General features: G+C 41.2%; 1 protein-coding gene across 3 annotated transcripts in view; it reads left to right on the top strand.

Moving 5' to 3' along the window:
• LOC139463746 (epidermal growth factor receptor-like) overlaps positions 1–17782 on the top strand; it is a 266464-nt gene that overhangs the window by 188909 nt on the left and 59773 nt on the right. For all 3 annotated transcript variants that reach the window (XM_071245009.1, XM_071245008.1, XM_071245007.1), the window contains exons 4-10: positions 7301–7384; positions 7718–7839; positions 8263–8404; positions 9149–9250; positions 15309–15420; positions 16288–16449; positions 16967–17166. In XM_071245009.1, coding sequence (XP_071101110.1) covers positions 7301–7384; positions 7718–7839; positions 8263–8404; positions 9149–9250; positions 15309–15420; positions 16288–16449; positions 16967–17166 — 924 coding nt within the window. The remainder of the gene's footprint in view (positions 1–7300; positions 7385–7717; positions 7840–8262; positions 8405–9148; positions 9251–15308; positions 15421–16287; positions 16450–16966; positions 17167–17782) is intronic.

Below are 17782 nucleotides of genomic sequence, written 5' to 3'. Positions count from 1 at the left end.
CAATGCCTCAAATATGGATGTTGCTGCAAAGAAAGCGAATCTAGAGCATGTCAGATGCTTTGCTTGCACTGTAAACTTAGCAACATAAAGGGTACTTCAAATTGACACTGTAAGCAAACTTCTTGGAAAGGTACAGAATATAGCAGAGTTCTTTCACAGAAGCACAACAGCACAACAGTAACATGTTACAGCTCCCCAAGCATTCACTGATTCAGGATCTCAAGACTTGTTGGAACATTTCGTTTGATTTGCTTGAAAGGTTTTTGGTGCAACAGCCAGCTCTGTACTCTACCCTGATGTGTAAAGAGATCAGAGGTCTGAAACAGATCTTGTAATTTCTAACACAGATGTGTCAAATGCAGAAGACCTTGTTGCAGCTCTGGAACCTATGAAGACCATCACCACTATCTTGTGTAAAGAGACCATACCAACTCTATCACTCATTCACCCACTCAAACAGCAGATCATTTGTTTCATGAAAACCATGGAATCTAACTCTATACTCATTCAACGAGTGAAGAATGTCATCTCGAAAGATATTGAGAAGCATTTCCTGCAGGATGAAGAATTCCTGATGATGGAGACAGTAGTCCTTGATACTTGCTTCCAATCCTTTCTGCATGTTGACATGAGGTGTATTCTTCACTCATTTCAACAACAGTAAAGGGACAGCTTCACCCTATCTACAGCCAGAGGTAGTATTTCTTTTGTTTTCACGGTATTAAAAACATTAATTATGTGAGTCATTTTAACCACTTAAAATTTTAACAAAACCCTCATTCAAAGTTGAATACTATTTTTGATATATTTTAATATGAGATTAAAATGATACAAATATAATTCTCCTATGTCATGTTTAATGTGAAGATGAAACAACACTGAACAGTGAATGCACTGATGAAGTTTAGCTTGCAATATGTTGAAGACATTTTCAAGCCATCATTCAAGGTATTGAAGTTCGTGCATGTTTGAAAGTTGTAGGTTTGCTGTTTAATGATTAAAGAGTTTGAAAGAAACTGAAGAAAGTATAAGTTCTGGTCCATGGTTGTTGACTAGGTTTGTTGAGTCCAGACAGGCTACTGATATTAGTCACTCACATATTCTGTTTTCACTGACTTAACAAATAAGAATAAAGCTAACCTAATGTGAGTATTTTGCTTGTTTTCTTTACGGTGAGGAAGAACTTGTAGTACAATGATGCATGATGATTCATCAACCTGCTATGAAGTATTCAATTCCAGAGGATCTCACTTGATTTGATGTGAATATGCATGTTGCGATATGTATCATATCATGACCTATGTATCGCGATACATATCGTATCATGACCTTGCTGTATCGTTTCACCCCTAATATTAAGTTGCTCTCTGGCCAAGCTTGCCTTGATCTTCCATCTGTCCATCACACAGTTGATATCTGGCCAAGCTTGCCTTGATCTTCTGTCTATCCACCACCGAGTAGATCTCTGTCCTAGCTTGCCTTGATCTTCTGTCTATCCATCACACAGTAAATCTCTGTCCTAGCTTGCCTTGATCTTCTGTCTATCCATCACACAGTAAATCTCTGTCCTAGCTTGCCTTGATCTTCTGTCTATCCACCACCGAGTAGATCTCTGTCCTAGCTTGCCTTGATCTTCTGTCTATCCATCACACAGTAAATCTCTGTCCTAGCTTGCCTTGATCTTCTGTCTATCCATCACACAGTAGACCTCTGTCCTAGCTTGCCTTGATCTTCTGTCTATCCATCACACAGTAAATCTATGTCCTAGCTTGCCTTGATCTTCTGTCTATCCAACACACAGTAGACCTCTGACCTAGCTTGCCTTGATCTTCTGTCTGTCCATCACACAGTAGACCTCTGTCCTAGCTTGCCATGATCTTCTGTCTATCCATCACACAGTAAATCTCTGTCCTAGCTTGCCTTGATCTTCTGTCTATCCATCACACAGTAGACCTCTGACCTAGCTTGCCTTGATCTTCTGTCTATCCACCACACAGTAGACCTCTGTCCTAGCTTGCCTTGATCTTCTGTCTATCCATCACACAGATCTCTGTCCTTGCGTGCCTTGATCTTCTGTCTATCCACCACACAGTAGATCTCTGTCCTAGCTTGCCCTTATCTCCTGTCTATCCACCACATAGTAGACCTCTGACCTAGCTTGCCTTGATCTTCTGTCTATCCATCACAAAGATCTCTGTCCTAGCTTGCCTTGATCTTCTGTCTATCCACCACACAGTAGACCTCTGTCCTAGCTTGCCTTGATCTTCTTTCTATCCAACACACAGTAGACCTCTGTCCTAGCTTGCCTTGATCTTCTGTCTATCCATCACACAGATCTATGTCCTTGCGTGCCTTGATCTTCTGTCTATCCACCACACAGTAGATCTCTGTCCTAGCTTGCCCTTATCTTCTGTCTATCCACCACATAGTAGACCTCTGACCTAGCTTGCCTTGATCTTCTGTCTATCCATCACAAAGATCTCTGTCCTAGCTTGCCTTGATCTTCTGTCTATCCACCACACAGTAGACCTCTGTCCTAGCTTGCCTTGATCTTCTTTCTATCCATCACACAGTAGACCTCTGACCTAGCTTGCCTTGATCTTCTGTCTATCCACCACACAGTAGACCTCTGTCCTAGCTTGCCTTGATCTTCTTTCTATCCATCACACAGTAGACCTCTGTCCTAGCTTGCCTTGATCTTCTGTCTATCCATCACACAGATCTCTGTCCTTGCGTGCCTTGATCTTCTGTCTATCCACCACACAGTAGATCTCTGTCCTAGCTTGCCCTTATCTTCTGTCTATCCACCACATAGTAGACCTCTGACCTAGCTTGCCTTGATCTTCTGTCTATCCATCACAAAGATCTCTGTCCTAGCTTGCCTTGATCTTCTGTCTATCCATCACACAGTAGACCTCTGACCTAGCTTGCCTTGATCTTCTGTCTATCCATCACAAAGATCTCTGTCCTAGCTTGCCATGATCTTCCACCTGTTCATCACACAGTAGACCTCTGACCTAGCTTGCCTTGATCTTCTATCTATCCACCACACAGTAGATCTCTGACCTAGCTTGCATTGATCTTCCACCTGCCCATCACACGGTAGACCTCTGACCTAGCTTGCCTTGATCTTCCACCTGTCTATCACAAAGTAGACCTCTGACCTAGCTTGCCTTGATCTTCTGTCTATCCACCACACAGTAGATCTCTGACCTAGCTTGCATTGATCTTCCACCTGTTCATCACACAGTAGATCTCTGTCCTAGCTTGCCATGATCTTCCACCTGTCCATCACAAAGTAGACCTCTGACCTAGCTTGCCTTGATCTTCTGTCTATCCATCACAAAGATCTCTGTCCTAGCTTGCCATGATCTTCCACCTGTCCATCACAAAGTAGACCTCTGACCTAGCTTGCCTTGATCTTCTTTCTATCCATCACAAAGATCTCTGTCCTAGCTTGCCATGATCTTCCATCTGTCCATCACACAGTAGACCTCTGTCCTAGCTTGCCTTGATCTTCCATCTTTCCATCACACAGTAGACATCTGACCTAGTTTGCCTTGATCTTCTGTCTATCTATCACAAAGATCTCTGTCCTAGCTTGCCTTGATCTTCCATCTGTCCATCACACAGTAGACCTCTGACCTAGTTTGCCTTGATCTTCTGTCTATCCATCAAAAAGATCTCTGTCCTAGCTTGCCATGATCTTCCACCTGTCCATCACACAGTAGACATCTGTCCTAGCTTGCCTTAATCTTCCATCTGTCCATCACACAGTAGATCTCTGTCCTAGCTTGCTTTGATCGTCCATCTTTCCATCACACAGTAGACCTCTGACCTAGTTTGCCTTGATCTTCTGTCTATCCATCACACAGTAGACCTCTGTCCTAGCTTGCCTTGATCTTCTGTCTATCCATCACAAAGATCTCTGACCTAGCTTGCCTTGATCTTCTGTCTATCCATCACACAGTAGACCTCTGACCTAGCTTGCCTTGATCTTCTGTCTATCCATCACACAGTAGACCTCTGACCTAGCTTGCCTTGATCTTCTGTCTATCCATCACACAGTAGACCTCTGACCTAGCTTGCCTTGATCTTCTGTCTATCCATCACACAGTAGACCTCTGTCCTAGCTTGCCTTGATCTTCTGTCTATCCATCACACAGATCTCTGTCCTTGCGTGCCTTGATCTTCTGTCTATCCATCACACAGTAGACCTCTGACCTAGCTTGCCTTGATCTTCTGTCTATCCATCACACAGTAGACCTCTGACCTAGCTTGCCTTGATCTTCTGTCTATCCATCACACAGTAGACCTCTGTCCTAGCTTGCCTTGATCTTCTGTCTATCCATCACACAGTAGACCTCTGACCTAGCTTGCCTTGATCTTCTGTCTATCCATCACACAGTAGACCTCTGACCTAGCTTGCCTTGATCTTCTGTCTATCCATCACACAGTAGACCTCTGTCCTAGCTTGCCTTGATCTTATGTCTATCCATCACACAGTAGACCTCTGACCTAGCTTGCCTTGATCTTCTGTCTATCCATCACACAGTAGACCTCTGACCTAGCTTGCCTTGATCTTCTGTCTATCCATCACACAGTAGACCTCTGTCCTAGCTTGCCTTGATCTTCCATCTGTGTTAATCATGCCATCAGTGGGATAGCCTGGTTCATTCTGCTGCATTCATGTAGGATGGCTCAAACCTAGGTTTGATTCCTCAAATACGTACAGCTTAGAAAGTCCTTAGGGAATAATGCATCTCTGTGATAAATTTAAGTTCGGGTAAACCCATTTCTTCAAAATAAGTCAGTCCAAGTATCTATCCCAATCAACAGAAGTTCCCTCAGGCTGCTCTGTGATTTGCTCTAATATTACAGACATCACAGCTGCAGTAAACTTTAAGTCCAACTTGATCCATCTTCTCACCATTTACATTTCAACCAGATTATGCTGAACAAATAGAACAACACAGAAATGTTATATTTTTCCAGGGTTTCTTTACACTGATTCCTTTCTGTCCACCCATCCTTCTGTTCCCTCGCTCTCACCTATACCTAAACAGATAGGATATTATTTGTCCTTGTCAAATTCATCAGAATGACACATGTTCAAGGTTCTAGCTGTGTCACTGTCTTGGTGTCCAACGAGTTAAGAAAAAAGTCTTCTTAGTTTTTGTTGCTTGGGGAAAGTGAAAATGAGATTATGCATGTATAAAGATAATTGAAGATTTACGAGACATGCTGGTTTGTTTCCAAAGCTTGTGATAGCTCAGGGCCTATATTAATGATGTTCTGGGACTTTGTTAGGAAAAAACATCTCAACTTAATATCTGGTGTGGAAATCTAATGTTTAGAAGATAAGGGAGTGAAGAAGATAATTATTCCTAGTCCTGATCATCTGAAATATTGAACAAGAAATAACCAGACTTCCTTGCAGATGATACATGAAGAAAATAGACATGGTGTAGCAATGTCTTGCCTGGTAGGACTGGTGGCGACAGTGTGTTGAAGGAGATGAAGGACATGCTACCAACAGTACCTCCCAACATTCTGACATTGTTAATATAAGGGTTCAGAAAAATTGAAATATACATAAGTTAACCTTTGTAGGTACAAGAAAGTTAAATCATGCAGTCAGCTATCATTCTTAGCTCACCTTGACATTGTCGAATTGCGAATTGAACTTATGTCATTGGTCTGTCCGCCATTACTCCGTCTGTCTGACCTTCTGTCTGATATTCAGAACTACAGAACATATTTATGAGGTGTTACATGACGCTTGCTACAATAAAGCAATTAATCTTTGTGTCAATTCCAAGTGTTATGAGGTATGATAGCTCCTTTATTATTCATTCATAATTTATTCATTGTCACAACTCAAAGTTTATATCACCAAGATTTTGGTGAGCAATAACTGAATTGGTATTATGGATATTATGATTTATACTCTTATACATTATGTGAATGATGTAATAATATCATGGTACAAACAATAAAATAATTGATATGTCAAATCTTTTACTTTAATCATAATATCTAAAAGTGTGTTTGCAAAGTGATTCTGTGATTTAGGTATAGGGTGCCGACAGCTTTTACAAGCTCTTGATTTGGCACCATGATAGATTTTCAAAACCAACCATACATGACAACAATGTGTACAAGGTGATAATGAAGCCTGTTCTCTCCCTCTAATTTCTTGTGTCAGTCAAGAATTTGAGGGTTTTATTATATAAGTTGTATCACTCAGGGTACATCAGTTTTTTGTATCCAGCATTAGGTTGTATACCAGGAGCCACAAGCAGTGGTGGATAAAAAGGATATATGGGTGTAATGATGTAACTTATACCCTCCCTCTAGTTCCTTGTGTCAGGTGATGATATGAGGGTGTAATTGTGTAACATGTCCCCTTCCTTCTAGTTCTTTGTGTCAGGTGATGATATGAGGGTGTAATAATGTAATATGTCCCCTTCCCTCTAGTTCCTTGTGTCAGGTGATGATATGAGGGTGTAATGATGTAACTTATACCCTCCCTCTAGTTCCTTATGTCAGGTGATGATATGAGGGTGTAATGATGTAATATGTCCCCTTCCCTCTAGTTCCTTGTGTCAGGTGATGATATGAGGGTGTAATGATGTAACTTATACCCTCCCTCTAGTTCCTTGTGTCAGGTGATGATATGAGGGTGTAATTGTGTAATATGTCCCCTTCTCTCTAGTTCCTTGTGTCAGGTGATGATATGAGGGTGTAATAATGTAACATGTCCCCTTCCCTCTAGTTCCTTGTGTCAGGTGATGATATGAGGGTGTAATAATGTAACATGTCCCCTCCCTCTAGTTCCTTGTGTCAGGTGATGATATGAGGGTGTAATTGTGTAACATGTCCCCTTCTCTCTAGTTCCTTGTGTCAGGTGATGATATGAGGGTGTAATAATGTAACATGTCCCCTTCCCTCTAGTTCCTTGTGTCAGGTGATGATATGAGGGTGTAATAATGTAACATGTCCCCTTCACTCTAGTTCCTGGTGTCAGGTGATGATATGAGGGTGTAATAATGTAACACATCCCCTCCCTCTAGTTCCTTATGTCAGTTGATGATATGAGGGTGTAATGATGTAACATGCCCCTTTCACTCTAGTTCCTTGTGTCAGGTGATGATATGAGGGTGTAATAATGTAATATATTCCCTCCCTCTAGTTCCTTGTGTCAGGTGATGATATGAGGGTGTAATAATGTAACATGTCCCCTCCCATTTGTTCCCTATGTGTCAGGTGATGATGTGAGGGTATTATTATCTTGCAGGCAAGGAATGTGATAAATCTTGCTACCAGCCATCAACTAGACAGCGCCATTGCTGGGGTTCTGGAAAAAACATGTGCCAACAATGTAAGCATTACTTCTCAACCGTTAACTTTAAAGTTACAAACGGTTTTAACTTTTGTGCAAAGTCAGACTATTTCATTTTGTAAAACTTAACAATGCATAATTATGTAATTAGCAGGAGACAGGAGATGACAATGAAGTCATTTCTTGTATTCTTTTTCTATGTCATGTAAAGTCATTTCATTGCAGAACAGGTAATTCTTATTATGGTATAAATTTAAGAAAGATTTCACATCAGTGAAAATAATGTCTGTTTCTGTAAAGATGCAACCAGTTCATGACCGTGGCCTGCATATTGATGAAAGGGAGGTAACTTTGTGGTGTTTCTGCTTTCAGTGACATCAGGTGAAGAGTGCCATGGTTCCTGTGAAGGCCGATGTTTTGGAAAGCTACAAAATCAGTGCTGTCACAAGGAATGTGCAGGGGCATGCACAGGACCCAAGAAAACAGACTGCCTGGTGGGAGGAACTTGGAACAAACCCTTCAATATTGTTTTATGAGTGACACATTATTCAAATTATCCCTTTATAATTGAGTTCTTATTTACACATTTGCTGACTGTCGTTACATTTGATGTTCTGTGTATTTAAACATCACAATTTCTCTGACATTTACTGCAGCAGTTGATCAGACCAGAACTGTGGGCCAGGTTGACTGTCAGTATTAACAGCAGTTTTTGCCTGACGTCATTGATGGAATTTGTTTGCCAAAATACTACTACCTGTATTTGGTTTAAGATATTTATTGCTATCTAATCCCATTTTGACCTACTCTTTTACACTGAAATTGACATTATTGCTTTTCTGTCAGTCATGAAAAAACCAGGCAGTTATGGTTTATGTACATGTTAATTGTTCTGAACAATACTGACTTGTTTTCAGGCATGTCGGAACTTCAACAATGATGGGGCTTGTGAGCCTTACTGCCCTCCACAACACATCTACGACCCCAATCTGTACAAGCTGGTAAAAAACCCCAATGCCAGATTCACATATGGGTCCCTTTGTGTCAGCAAGTGTCCAGGTACAGTATAGGCACAGCGTACATGTAGCTATTACGTTGGCCATTCAGCAGATATATGCTTACTTCATAAATCACATGTAGCTCACCTGAACCAGCTAAAGGTTTTGCGTGAGATAATGTTCCCTGGCACCTATATAATTCTTCGTCAAAAATAAACTTTTTATTTCTTTGTCTTCTTATCAGCAATCACAAGACCTACGAGTCTGTACAGATGGCATCACCATTGGATCATATTTAACATCTCTGAAACCAAAATATCACTATCTCATGACATGATTCTGGCCTGCTTCTCAGACAGTGATTCATGTATCAATGTGTAATTTAACATGCAATGTGCAAGAGTACCGGATTTGACGTAATAAGCGCCCACGGCAATATTTGCTAATATATGAACAATCCCAAGTAGCACCCTTTCCGATTGATTATTGTACACAATACATATTTTTACTCGTATAATACGCACTCGTGTGTTATATGCACCCTTAATTTTGGGCAATTGAATTCTGAAAAAATATATCTCTCGTATATAAACATTTCAGGCTGTCAGCATAAACCACAAAATTTATCTTTCAACTCGACAAAATAATATTCAAATGAGAGCCCCCTACTCTAATTTTGAGAGCGCCCTGAGCACTGAGCACTTATTATCCATGTTCTGTTGAGGACAAAGTTTAGGATTCTAAGAAAATACTTACTTTTGTGCTTATTCAGTCTAATATTCCTACTGATTTCATCTGTTCCCAGAACATCTGCTGGAAGATCTTGGAGCATGTGTTCGGTCATGTCCAGATGGCTCCACCACTGAGGGAAACTCATGCGTGCCCTGCAATGGCCCTTGTCCAAAGAGTAAGTCAAATATATGGATGATTGTCATTACCGTTGCATGTTTGTGATATATTGATAATAATTCTTATGAAACTAACTACCTCTATTTCATATTTGCCATAAATACCCGTATTTTGCCTTCAGTCACACTAACTAAAATTTTCAGATTTTCAACAGACGTCCTCTTCACTGTCAATTACACAACTAGTTGTTCCCAAATAGCATCATAACCTATGATCACCTATATTATAGTTGTAGTGATCAAGCACTTGGTATTTAGTCACATTAGTCTAAGCTGGAGCTAGCTGGAGTGACGATCGCACGCACATAAGTATAGCTTGTGTTAGGTGCTTGCTATGAGGTCTTAATGGAGACTGCCTCTACTCCTGGTTGCACGAAGCGTGGTCAATTAATGATCATGGGAGATCCTCATCTTAACTGCAAAAGGTGCAGAGGTACAATATGTACTGAAGAGGTGAGGTGTTTGCGTAGCGCCAAAACTTCTAAGAAGGTCTTCCAGAAGTTAACAGAGGCTGTCATGAAGGCTAATAGGCAGGAAGTGGCTAAGAAGAAAGTAGAAGTCATCACGGCTACTGACACTCTTCAGTCCCCAGCCGCTTCCCCAGCGCCTCCCTCCTCTACCCCCAGTCAACCAGCAGATCCATCTCTTTCTATGAGCTTGATACAAACAGCAACAAGATATGATGAAGACCACGTTTAAGACAAAGTTCTCTCAAATCAACATAGAAATGGAGAAGTTAGCAGCTCTGGCACCGACCCGGCACCGATTGACGACCACCACACAGACTCCAGGATATCTCAGCTGGCTGACCAGCCATTCACCAAGCCAACCATTACGTCACGGCTAATCAACCAACCGCCCAGTTGATAGTGCTATCGTATCATCTTCATCAGCAGACTGTACCCAAGCCAGCCTCACAGGCCACACGGGACCGTCCAGCCCAATGTTATACTGACAGAGTGGATGATCACATTACGGGATTCCTTACTTACGGGCAGCCATCACAAGCGGCACAGCCTTTGATCATACCAGAATTCCTGGACATCGGCAGAGGATGAACCGCATGGGGATTGGATGGCTCCCACGTCTTCTCAACACATCCACCAGACATTACCTTGGCCAAGCTGCGCAGGCAAGGTGGTAGACCAGATGTCTGAGATGTCTTAGACATGAGGAACGACTACACTTACCACCACTGAAACGGAAGTTATTTTAGATACTCAATTCTCTACTTCTGGAATATCCAAGTTTGGATGTGGATTTCTTGAAGCTAGTACGCAACCCTAGTACAAATGTCACCTTACCTGCTTCGCGGATTAAGGATATGTTATCGGCCTCCAGATATTCTCTGGACATTAGCGCATGTATCAACTGGTTTGTCGCCGGAATCAGACACATCATTTCACCATTACAGACACCGTATGAAGGCATGAGCGGAGATACGCCTTTGACTATCGAGTCGGAATCATTCACAGCCTACTAGATACTATTATTAGAATGCCGGAAGACTTGCTCTCCACAAGTCTGGATGTCTTCTCAGCTATTATGGCTGCAGAGTCAGCAACTCTTAGCCCAGATTCATTCTAAAGCCGTTTCCAACCAAACAAAGAGGTTGATTATGTCACAACCCGTATCAGCTCCCATGACACACAACGGGAAACTGAGACATGTAATAGACGAAGTCAGGCAAGATACAACGGAACAATTCCAAGCATCAACTATCAGTATAGCTGCCAAAGCTCATGGAACTTCCATTCCCCAGTAGCGTTCCTGGGACAAGAAAGACTCATCTTACAAACAGCCTCCTAAGAAAAAGTTTGTCCCGTCCTGGAAGGATTCATTCCAACCATGTCGGGGGTATGACAAATGCCAATCTTCTCAGTAATCTTTTCGTCAACCATACTACAAGAAGCAAGTTTCCTATCGACATAGAAGATTTGGAGGCAGAGGTGAACGTAAATTCTGACTTCCCTGACACCCATGCCAACCTTATTGACCCTTTCGACCTGGTTATGTCTATGGATTGAGATTTACGCCTACCGTCCTTCAACATTATACCAGCTCAGGGACCAGTGGCAGGGCGACTTTTGTTATACGCCGAAAATTGGAAGCAAGTTACGCCCGACCACTGGTTTCTAGACGTCGTGGCTCAGGGATACAAACTGCACTTCAGGAAACATCCTGTTTTGAAGACCCAAGCCGTCACAGATTACATCTAGTCGGAGCCAGAAAAGCAGCAGCAGATCTGGCCATCAGGAAGCTACTGAAGAAGTGAGCCATTCGGAGACTAGCGGAGAGACCAACAACACCAAGGGTTTATATTCACTGGTATTCCTCAACCCGAAAAAGAATATGACTGACATGAGGATGATCCTCAACAAAAGATACCTGGTAGCTCCACCAAAATTCCAGATGGAATCCGTATGGAATTAGCGAGGTTGAAGACAGGAGACTGAGTTATCAGCCTTGATATTACAGGATGCCTATCTTCATGTCCCAATAAACCCATTCCATGTCTTACCAATCAGGATATCAATAGCCACTTCGCTATTCACCAGGATTACGGCTCCAGTTATCAGGTTTGCCCGTCTCTGGCTAGTTTGAATTCATAGGTACCTGCACGATTTCCTGGCTGAAGAACAAGAGGAAGCTCAGCTACACCAGAACATGATATTCTTGGCCCACCTTATCCTAGTCAATCCTACCAAGTCTGAGACTACTCAAGTTCAAGACATCATACACATCAGAGTAAGATTCCAACTAGACCAGGGATGTGTAAGCCCACCAGAGGATCGATGATTCAGTCACTATCAAGTCAACCCACCAGATGGTGGATGTCTCTTCTAGGCAACTTAATGTCTCTACCGGATATGACCTTCAGAGGAACTACAGACATAGAGCAATTCACTAAGATCCCAGACCCTAGAATTCCAGACTCAGTTACCTACCATTGATGGACTCACAGAAAACATGTGATGAGCGGCATCCCTCTGACTTATCCGATGCCCAAACACCATCTATTCACAGACATGTCAGATTCGGGATGGAGAGCTCATATGGATGATCTCACAGTACAGGGATCTTGGAGCACACGAGAGAAGAACATTCATGTCAACTGCAAGGAAATGAAGGCCATCTATTATGCCATGCTAGCATGGAAGATACGTCTATCTCAATCATCCATCCTTGTAGCCACGGACAACACCACAGTAGTGGCTTACATCCAGACACAAGGAGGAACCAGATCCAGCTCCTTGATGACGGAGAATACACGATTGTTTGCCTTGGCAGACTCCATAAATGGCCAGATGGAAGCGAGACATATACCCGGGAAATTGAACATTGTAGAGAACCTTTCCCACCAGGGGAGAATAGTGGCAACAGAATGGACAACATCCCCAGATCTTTGCTTGGATAACCAGATTATGGGACACACCTCACCAAGATCTATTTGCCATCTGCATGAATCATCAACTTCCGGTCTAAGTCAGTCCAGTACCCAACCCAAGAGCTCACCAGATCGACACACTATCGATGGACTGGACGGGTCTATTTGCTTACTCATTCCCACCATGGTCCCTCCTAGACAAGGTCATCCACAAGGTGGAGGAGACGGATTGCATGATAATCCTGATAGAACCAATCTGGCCCAGCAGGGCGTGGTTCCCCAGACTTCTAAGTCTACTAATGGGGGAATCTATCCAATTACCCCTTTATCGAGATCTGCTATGACAACCCAAGTCAAGCATTTTCCACGACACTCTGCCCAGCCTACATCTAACTGCCTGGAAATTATCACACAGAAAATGCAGACATCCGGATACTCTGAGCTTGCCTCGGAAGCTGTGGCAAGATCGTGGAGACCTTCATCCTCCCTTTTATATGACAACAGATGGGATAAGTTTGTCCAGTGGAGAAGAAGACAAGTGATTGTAACTAATGCTGTATCTATCCCTATGGTAGCGGATTTTCTAATGCATAATGTCAGGACAATTAACTCCGACATGGGACGATAGAAGGTTACAGATCGGCTCTTCATTCTGTTCTACAGCATGACAGATTCTCAATTGGAAACCATCCCATCCTAAACAAACTAATGAGATCCTTTCAATTAGACAATGTTCGCACACCTCGTATCATTCTCAAGTGGAATCTATCCATAGTACTATCAGCACTTTAACGGAACCTTATGAGCCCATAGCTAAGGCCACCTTACTCCAAAAATCCAGGAAAGCATCCTTCCTTCTAGCCATGGCGACAGCAGCAAGAGTTTCAGAACCCCATGCCTTGGACTATTCTAGTCTCACTCATGATCAACAATGGACCTCAATCACACAAGATCGCTCCCTGACATTGTAGCCAAGAACCAATCTACTACTATGGGACCATCAGGTCAAAAACACTATACCATCCCTACTTTGGGACCAACAGTGGATTGATCAGACAGACTGTTATGTCCCATCAGAGCTCTAAAGTTCTATCTCTTGGCTACAGACCCATATATCTTGCAAGACTCATCCAACAGAGGTTGTAAGTTTCGTAAGAATTATCTAACAATAGGTATCATTGTTGATAATTCTAAGAATACTACCGCTATTACATTGCAAGTACTCCCATCCACCTCCCCAATTCATCTATCTCTAGTGGTTAGATGTGGGAAGAAGTGAGGTTCCCCGTCATTATGCACGTCATAGCTTGATTGGTTATGATGCTATTTGAGAACAACTAATTGTGTTATTGACAGTGAAGAGGACATCAGTTGAAAATCTGAAAATTTTACTTAGTGTGACTGAAGCCAAAATACAGGATTTATGGCAAAGATGTAATAGAGGTAGTATTCTTAGAATTATTAACAATGATAAATATTGTTTGACACTTATTCAGTACAGGTTAAACACAATTAAAAATAAAAATAGTCTTGGTTCTCAGGTACCACTGCATCATCACAAAGTCTGCTGTATGTTTCATTTTCATTTCCATTTAAAAAAAAAATAACTCCCTAAGTATTCCGCGTCTTGAACACACGACATCAGCAGTGAAATGCTACAATACTTAAAAACAATGCGATCCAAGATAGCATGTCGTTACTTCCCTTTACATGCATACTATTTTACTGCGCATCTTTTGTTATGGTCATGGTTGCAATAGGAGTTTGTGTGCTTGTTTTGCCATTTGCAAATTTGGTAAATGAAAACATGAAATTCATGATAAAACATCAATAGAAGTGATGTTTTACAAATTCAATGGTATCTGTGTACTGTATGGCAGACAATGTTTCATACACAGAGATTTAAGATCACATGTATATTTGTCTCGGAAAATAAGCCACATATAGCAGTCAGCTGTTCACACATTTTCTCCCCTATCAATGGGTGATTTTGTTTAATAATGTCATGGCTGTATCATAACTGAAAAGAAATTTCAATACCGTGATAGGAAGACTGAAAACTTTGTATCTCTTAAGACTAATGTTCTTTTCAAGGCGAGTTCATGGTGAGTTGATGCGATCTGCCGATTACTTCATGCACGATTTTTCCTGAAATTAATGTAAACAAAATTAAATGAAATCTTATAAAAGTAATATGATGGATTACAAACGTAAGTCCAGATACACAATGAACACTTTTATTGCCAGATAATGTAATAACAGGACTGGATATGCATGGATATACTGACATGCTACTGCCGGCGTTGGGTGCTCACGATGAAATCTTCGCATTGTGAAATAAAATAGAAGGTCATTTGTATGTGTGTGTGTGTGTGTGTGTGTGTGTGTATGTATGTATGTAACGGTAGTCAAATACTGTATTCCAGTATGTAATCATCAAGGAATACATTTATGTAGGGAGACCCTTTACCATGTTGATTGTAAACAATCCCCACTCACCCCACACCCCCACAAAATAAAATAAAAGGCCGCCCGCTTGCACTGTATTTTCAAAAGACATTGCCTGAGAACCAATTCTTTTACTTTTTTAAGCCTTAAATGAAACCTTATTCCAGGTCAAAATTAAGCATGTGTTATTGAACCGTATGAATATCTGTCCTTGAAAACAGAGTGTAAGGGTGTGGAGAACAACGACTGGCTTCACGCACACAGCATCAACAACTATACTGGCTGCACAACTATAGAGGGAAATCTGCGCATTCTCAAGAACACTTTTGATGGGTAAGATGATACCACTTCTCCTTTCGCTTCCTGAAATAATTAGTTGACAACTTGATTATTCATATATCAGGTAATTAATTTTGTGTTTTTGCCGAATTATAATGTAATAACAAAATTGGAAATTACTCGATTCTGATTGGTCAATCAGAGGCTATTAAATCACATTAAACCCCCTCTGACTGAAAGAGCCGGTTTGACGGCCACATCACTGCGGAGGCTAATATTCCTAGGATAGTACTTTTTTTCAGTCATATTTAACATGGCATATTTAAATAATTATATCTACAAAATGTTAAGTTGCGGTTATTACAATACAAAGAGAATGTATTTTAATATTTGGGGACAACAAAGAGTTTGGAATTTTCAGTTTCTTTATATAGGACTGTGAAATGAGTCATATGACGTCATAATTGTGACGTGCAGCATAGAACAAAAGCTTGCTAAGTTTTCTTTAGGGGTGCCCACCTCAAGTTGCCATGCTTATGAGCCTGCCATAAGTTCCAGTTAAGTATTACGATGTAAACAAAGCGCTTGAGCATATAGAGCACTATATTTTGGTTACAGGCTGTTGTTGGTTATTCCGTAATTCTGATTGACAACCCAGTCAAAACACTGGACTCAACCCATGCCGCTTCACTCAATATATTTGCTGACACCAAAGAGTTTTTTATTTAGTCATAGTAGAATGGAGATAAACATGTAGAGCTGTGTGTTCGGTTCCAAATTCAATTTAGCGCTGTTAAATCTGCAGGTAACTTAGCTCTACAATGAAAACACAGTACAATGTATGTTTATCTCCTAATTAACTCAAAAAGTCAATGAGAATAATATTTGACAGAATATATATTATCGTTTGTTTGTTTGCAGTGATGAACATCGAGAAATTCCCCCAATGGAACCAGAGGAATTGAAAGTGTTGAAAACTGTCCGCGAGATCACAGGCTATGTTGTGATACAAGCAGATCACAAGAACTTCACTGACCTCTCTTTCCTTTCAAGTCTGGAGGTCATTCATGGCAGAGAAACAAAGTAAGCCACTTCTTTAGTGTAACGTTGGTTTTACATGATGCAGAAATGCTCGTCCTTTACACACAAATGTATAGAAAGGATGCAGAATGAAAGTATAGTGCATCCCTCATGGTGCACTGTAATATTCATTGTACCAAATTCTTGACAAGAAATATAAAGGCAAATATAAATATCAAGTTAATTATCAATTCTTACACTACATCATTTTATTACATTACAGGACCCTCATATTTCTTGTAAGGACCCCTGAAATTAATTATGGGGGGTCCAATGGACCCATATTTTTGTAAGTCAAGGAAAAACCCTGAAACGATTGTTTTAAAAAAAAAAAAATGATTGTTAAGATGGATTGCTCTTCAAAGTATGAATGAAATATGAAGAATGACACCTCTGGCCTTCAGTAGCAAGGTGTGTGTGTGTTGTTGACAGTTGCAATCAGTGTCTCTGATATATATGTAATATAGATTGATCCATGTCTTTCTCTTCATCAATGTCTTTCTGTGTTGGTGACTTGCAGTAGCAAGCAGAGTCTCGGCATCCTCATGACACCGCTGAAAACACTGGAGTTGTCATCACTGAGGTCTGTGAAGAACGGAGACATCTGGATTATTGCTAACAAAGACTTGTGTTTGGCAGACTCAGTCAACTGGGCTGGAATCCTGCACAATCCTAAACAAGTAGCTGAAGTCAGGAGCAACAGGCTTGAGATCAACTGTAGTGAGTAGTCCACCTGCCCTCTTCATGAACTTTATTGGATATACCGTCTATGACGGGACCCCCCAGTAAATACCTTCACAATCGATGCTAATTTATGTACCCTATCAATAAAGCAATCAAGAATGAAGCACTTCACTAGCACATACGCGGCGGTCGGGTAGCCTGTTGGTCGAAGCGTTCGCTCGTCACATCGAAGACCCGGGTTCGATTCCCAACATGGGTACAATGTGTGAAGCCCATTTCTGGTGTCCCCCACCGTGATATTGCTGGAATATTGCTAAAAGCGGAGTAAAACCATACTCACTCACTCACTAGCACATACACAATCCTTACATTTGCAATAAAAACATGTTTGTCGTCCATTGTATTTTTCATACTATGCTTGGTCACGTACAACTCCAGCACACACCACCATTTTGTGTGTTGACACAGTGTGACTCCAAACTAGTGACCATGAAAAACATCCATTTTAAGTACTAACATAAGTGAGACAATGGGATAATATTGTCTCAAATACACACCTTCTCCAAAACTTGCTATTTGATGTAAAAACAAGGGGAATTGATTTCTGCTCCACCGGTTAGATATCACATGTTAGGTCACATGTGCAACTGAT

This window comes from Haliotis cracherodii, unplaced genomic scaffold (genome assembly GCF_022045235.1).
Source record: "Haliotis cracherodii isolate W230 unplaced genomic scaffold, xgHalCrac1.p SCAF_16, whole genome shotgun sequence".
Taxonomy (NCBI): domain Eukaryota; kingdom Metazoa; phylum Mollusca; class Gastropoda; order Lepetellida; family Haliotidae; genus Haliotis; species Haliotis cracherodii.
The sequence above is the reverse complement of the archived record's forward strand: the minus strand, read 5'-3'. Positions and strand labels throughout refer to the sequence as shown.